At 37.6% G+C, this 4,882-nt stretch overlaps 1 protein-coding gene across 1 annotated transcript; it reads right to left on the minus strand.

Annotated features, from left to right (window-relative positions):
- Positions 1 to 549: 549 nt before the first annotated feature.
- On the minus strand, positions 550 to 4,523 carry LOC122661858 (probable vacuolar amino acid transporter YPQ1). The gene is made up of 13 exons (XM_043857368.1): positions 4,209 to 4,523; positions 4,075 to 4,117; positions 3,658 to 3,684; positions 3,397 to 3,498; positions 3,215 to 3,250; positions 3,104 to 3,183; positions 2,785 to 2,953; positions 2,421 to 2,522; positions 1,872 to 1,967; positions 1,644 to 1,664; positions 1,486 to 1,544; positions 1,324 to 1,414; positions 550 to 958 (listed from the first exon to the last, which is right to left on the minus strand). Exons 1-13 carry the CDS (start codon positions 4,445 to 4,447, stop codon positions 857 to 859), a joined length of 1,167 nt encoding a protein of 388 aa, XP_043713303.1. The 5' UTR covers positions 4,448 to 4,523; the 3' UTR covers positions 550 to 856.
- Between the last annotated feature and the right edge of the window lie 359 nt (positions 4,524 to 4,882).

The following is a 4,882-nucleotide window of genomic DNA, read 5'->3' on the forward strand; positions in this document are numbered from 1 at the left end:
AGAAAGAAGAGATAGGAGAAAAAAAAAATAGGGTGTTCTGGTTTACAACAAAGCTTGACATCCTGGCTTGGGTGTGGAAGCCTACCTCATCTTTTTTAAAGATAATTTTGGGATTTTCAAGACTTCTTCATTCATCGTTTGTAAACCATTTAAAGATTACAATACAGTTAGAATAACTTTTAATAACTATCCACTTATATCCTATTAATTAATGCTATAGGAATTGTTGCTCTCTTTGCATCTAAATGAAAATGGACCTTTATCCGCTGCTGTAACTGGAGTGTTATTGTGCGCATCGTGCGGCTCATGGCTGCTGCTACGCTGCACAATGCACACAACAACGCTCCAGTTACAGCAGCAGATAAAAATTCCATGAGAATGTGGAACTTAGAAGCATCATCTTTTCCCTTCATTACTTCTTCCTCTGTTAATTATAGTCCTTCATATTTAAGTCAGCAATAGTACAAACAAGAGAATTAAGTCTAGCTAAATAGTCAAACTACACATTAACCCTCCAAGCTTAATTTACAAAGGCATTTCTAATTAATATCAGAAATGAAATTTATATATTTACATAAGCAATCCAAATTACTACATATAGTAGAGTCTTCTTCCACTTCAATACTTGAGAGTCCAAAAAGGTTACCGATACAAGGGAACTATATACTATTTTTCCTCAAGAAAAACCTAGATATAATCAGAACCAAAACCAACATGGAAATAATGAAAATTACATAGTTGTCCTACAGGTTCATGCAACCCTTTTAAGAAGGAAAGGTTAAACAAGCATAGCTTGTTCTCAAGAATACATGAGGACATGATTGAATAAACTAAATCGCAAAATAAAACTCTCTAATCAAGATAGTAATGGTTTCACAGCTTCAATGAAGTCTCCATCTTCTTCACCACTTGTTTTACTTCTCTGTAGATATTTGTAGTAGATGTATTGGAGAATGATCTGAGTACATAACTTGTCAAGGTAACTATGCAAAAAATAAATTATAAAAAAAAAAAATAAAAAAAATAAAAAAAATAAAACTACTGCTTAAATTATATTCAAAGTATATATTATTAGGGGTTTAAGGTTTAAGCACAAGGTTGCTTAAAGCAATACACCATGAATATCAAGTTTGGAATAAACAGGTTGTTGCCTCCAGCTAGTATTTATAGGAAAGACTAGGGTTTTAGGTTAGATGGGTTCTATCCAGTGAGGCCCACCACAGCCTGATTCCTTATTCAAGTAAACTTATATTAGAACATATATTAGGGTTATAGAATATACCCAACATATATGATTGGCATCCATAGGTTTTCAAAGGATACAAAGAGATCTAGTGCCACACAAACTACAGCATCAAACAACCAAGGCATGTTTGCTTTTATTTTCTCCCACTCAGTGCTTCTTACAACAATACTGCATCCACACAAAGTGTTAGAGATGGGTAAGACAGACAGAGAGAGAGAGAGAGAGAGAGAGAGAGAGACCTTCCCACATAGGCAATATTGGCAATGAGAGCAAATATGAACATGAGGGGGTTTAAGCCCTGAAAGATTTGACAAGTTCATGTTAATCAAGTAAGTAATCTTCAAGTTATGTATGCTATACAATTGGCAAAGAGAAGTTTAATTATGACACAATTTACCTCCACACTCCCTCTTTTAATCTGAAACATGAATGACATGCAAACTTCATTAGAAATTAAACAAAAATAAGACATAGAAACAAAAGATATATGCAAGGATAGTTGGGCATGCATGACTTAACCAACCATTAATAAATTGGTTTTTCCCTACTTCTTATTCTATAACAAAAAAATGACTTAAAAAGGTTTCATTCCAAAAATAAATTTATAGAAATTAAAGATACTCACATTTAACCATATTTGAGGGATTCGGCCTCCCATGTATATAGCAGCCATCAGCCATCCTAAAGCCATTCCGTAAGAATTGCTTTCAACCCCAACATCCTACATTCAATTCATATTATTCTTCTCTTCTCTATTAACCATCACCAACCCATTACAGTGAATCCAAATCACTACAACAATGTAAACAAAAACAAAACAAAAAAATCTCTTCAATTATGAGATTTGACCCTCTGATTGAAATGGAAAGGGTATTTTCGATCGGATTTAAATCATTTCCAATTCCTCAATGGTGCAGTTCGGGTTGGAGAGGTCGACACCTGACAGTTGGACATCCAACGGTCCGAGCTCATTGACTTCATTTTTTTTTTTCTTCTCGAGCTTAGCACCGTTGGAATTGGAGAGGATTTTTTTCCCCTCATATATATATGGTAAACTCAGAGTCCAATAATAGAGTCACATCGCCAATGACAAAAGAGAGAATCTCTTCACCATGGATGAAGTAAAACTTAAATCTGTTTTTTGTAATGAGAATATGAATAATACTTGTTGTAATTGTAATTGGTTGATCCCTGGTAACCCCAAGTATCTTTCCACCAATGCCATGGTTTGATGCGGTAAATTGACTGATGCTGCAAGAAATGTTCCATAGCCCACCTGTAGGCACATTGATACTAATTAAGCAAATGAAAAGGTTCATGAACTTGAAAAGAAAAAAAGGGTTCACCCCTATAATTTTGGATAGACCCAAGTATAGAGCCCATTTACAAAAATGGGCTTAAGGAATAATGGGCTGGCATGTAAATCTATTGACCCAGCCCAGTCCATGATTTGGAAAGCCAAGCTTAAGCAGAAGCAGAAACAGGGTAAGGATTGTAGAAGGGAAGAAGGAAAAGAAACAAATGATGAGCAGTCTTACAGAGCGAGGAATCCTGATGGGCTTTGTTGTCTCAGTTGATGGAAACGAGTCGTCATCGGATGAGGACGATGACTCATTTAGTTGCATTGCTGAAGGACCACTTCTGGCAACTCTGAGATAAGAACCATATGAAGGTGGTGTTCCACTTGTAGCCAGAGACCTTGCCGACCTGCAAATCCATTAATAATAACTGAACAAAAGGGTAGGAAACAAAAAAAAAATTCTTTCTCAACCAGAGATAGAACTATCAATTACTGCCAAAACCCAGATCCAAAAATACTTCTCAAATTAAAGGGAATGAAACATGTACAGAACATACATATAGTAAGAGTCCCTCTGAGGAGAAGGAGCAGCTGCTGTCCTGTGGAGACCTCCTGGTATGGAAATGATGGATTCATGGGATTTGGGTCTTTCCTCCTCCTCCTCCTCCTCCTGCTGCTGCTTGTGACTTTGCATCTTCTCCCACCTGAATACAAAAAGTTTTAAAAAAAGAAAAAGATATATATTAACTAAACAGAACCCCATAGGTTTTTTATTTCTCCTTTTGTCTTCTACTTTGGAGTTATTAATGAATATAAGTTTAAAGAATAGATTTAGGGTGTTTCTGGGTACCTTTTCCTTGGGTTCCTTCTTTGATCTGGATTTCCGCCATCTACAGATGTGATCATAATACACACACTGCCATACCAACATTACTGTACTGATTGTGTAGAGCTACAAAAGAACACAGAACTATACTACATCAGATGTGTAAAATGGGCTCAAACCAGAACCCAAGCCCATAACCCATAAGTCCATAACCAATAATTAGTACTTTAATAAAGAGAGAGAGAGAGAGAGAGAGAGAGAGGAGATGTGAAAGAGAGATTTTACCAGACCTGTGTAGAACTGGGTTGGCAACTGCATCCGACAGAAAAGAAGGAAAATTAAGTGAGAAAAACAGAAGTGTTGGTAGGTAAACCGAGTCGCCGCATGTGGGCTTTACCCATCACAGCTTAATTACCAATTTAAGAAACTTTAAGCCCAACACAGATCTTCTACCGTGTGCTGCCGTGTCCTGCCTGTGCTGTGCAGAGACACGGCCACGCGCAATGACCTTATTCCCGCTCAGACAAGGTGCTCAGACAGGGGTAAGGCGGTCAATGCGCACCTCCTTATGTCTGTGCAGCACGGCAGGATGGGCAGCCCGCGCCGTAGAAGATCAAGCTCAATTCCCATTTCCCAAAGTCAATTTTTGAGAGGATGAACACCCATAGTGAGACAAGCACAGAGAGAATGAAGAACACATACTGTAGCTGGTTCTAGGAAGCAACCCAAGAGATTGAAAACGTCCCTGCACAAGAAAAATTAAAAAAAAATGGTAATTATGGTTGTTAAGGACAGGAATAATTAAGGAGAAATACTTATGAAGGAGGAGAGCAAACCCAGCAATCCAAGTGAGGAGAAACGTGAGAGAAACACCATGGCCGGATTTAGTTTGGAAATTGGTTATGATCTGAGGGATGTCAGCAACTCCCCAAGCGATAAGACTGACAAGTCCACAAGCAAATGAGATTTCATCTTTAAGATTGCAGAGACAGTCATTGAAATATTTCTTAACCCAACCTACACATAGTTTTCTCTCTTTGGAACAATAAGGAATGGAGTTGGGTCTGGGTTTCATCTCTAGATCTCTCTTTCTCTGTTTCTCACTCTCCTTGATGTGTTTGTGTTTTGGTCTTGGTTGGAGGGGGAGGGGTTTTAAAGATAAGGTGGTTATAAGAGAAGGTGAAGCTAGCAACCAATTAAGAGAGTAGCGAAGAACTCTCAGTTGGGGAAGCAAAACCAGTAATGATTGGGAAGAACAATAGAATATGCCTTTTGTGTTTAGGTCTTGGTTGGGAGTTGGGAGGGGAGGGAGGGTTTTCATTTAAAGACAAGCGGATGGAAGATCCAAAGAAGGTGATCGAAGTTTTGTGAATTAATTCACTGTGGTAAGGAAAGCCGCCATTAATTTGGGAAGTTAATTAAGATGAAAAAAACAAGTGAAGAAGAATAAATTATTGGTGGAAATCTTATTGGTGATGCCATTTTTTATGTACAACAACAACTTCACATA

This window comes from Telopea speciosissima, chromosome 5, assembly GCF_018873765.1.
Source record: "Telopea speciosissima isolate NSW1024214 ecotype Mountain lineage chromosome 5, Tspe_v1, whole genome shotgun sequence".
In the NCBI taxonomy this organism is placed as follows: Eukaryota; Viridiplantae; Streptophyta; class Magnoliopsida; order Proteales; family Proteaceae; genus Telopea; species Telopea speciosissima.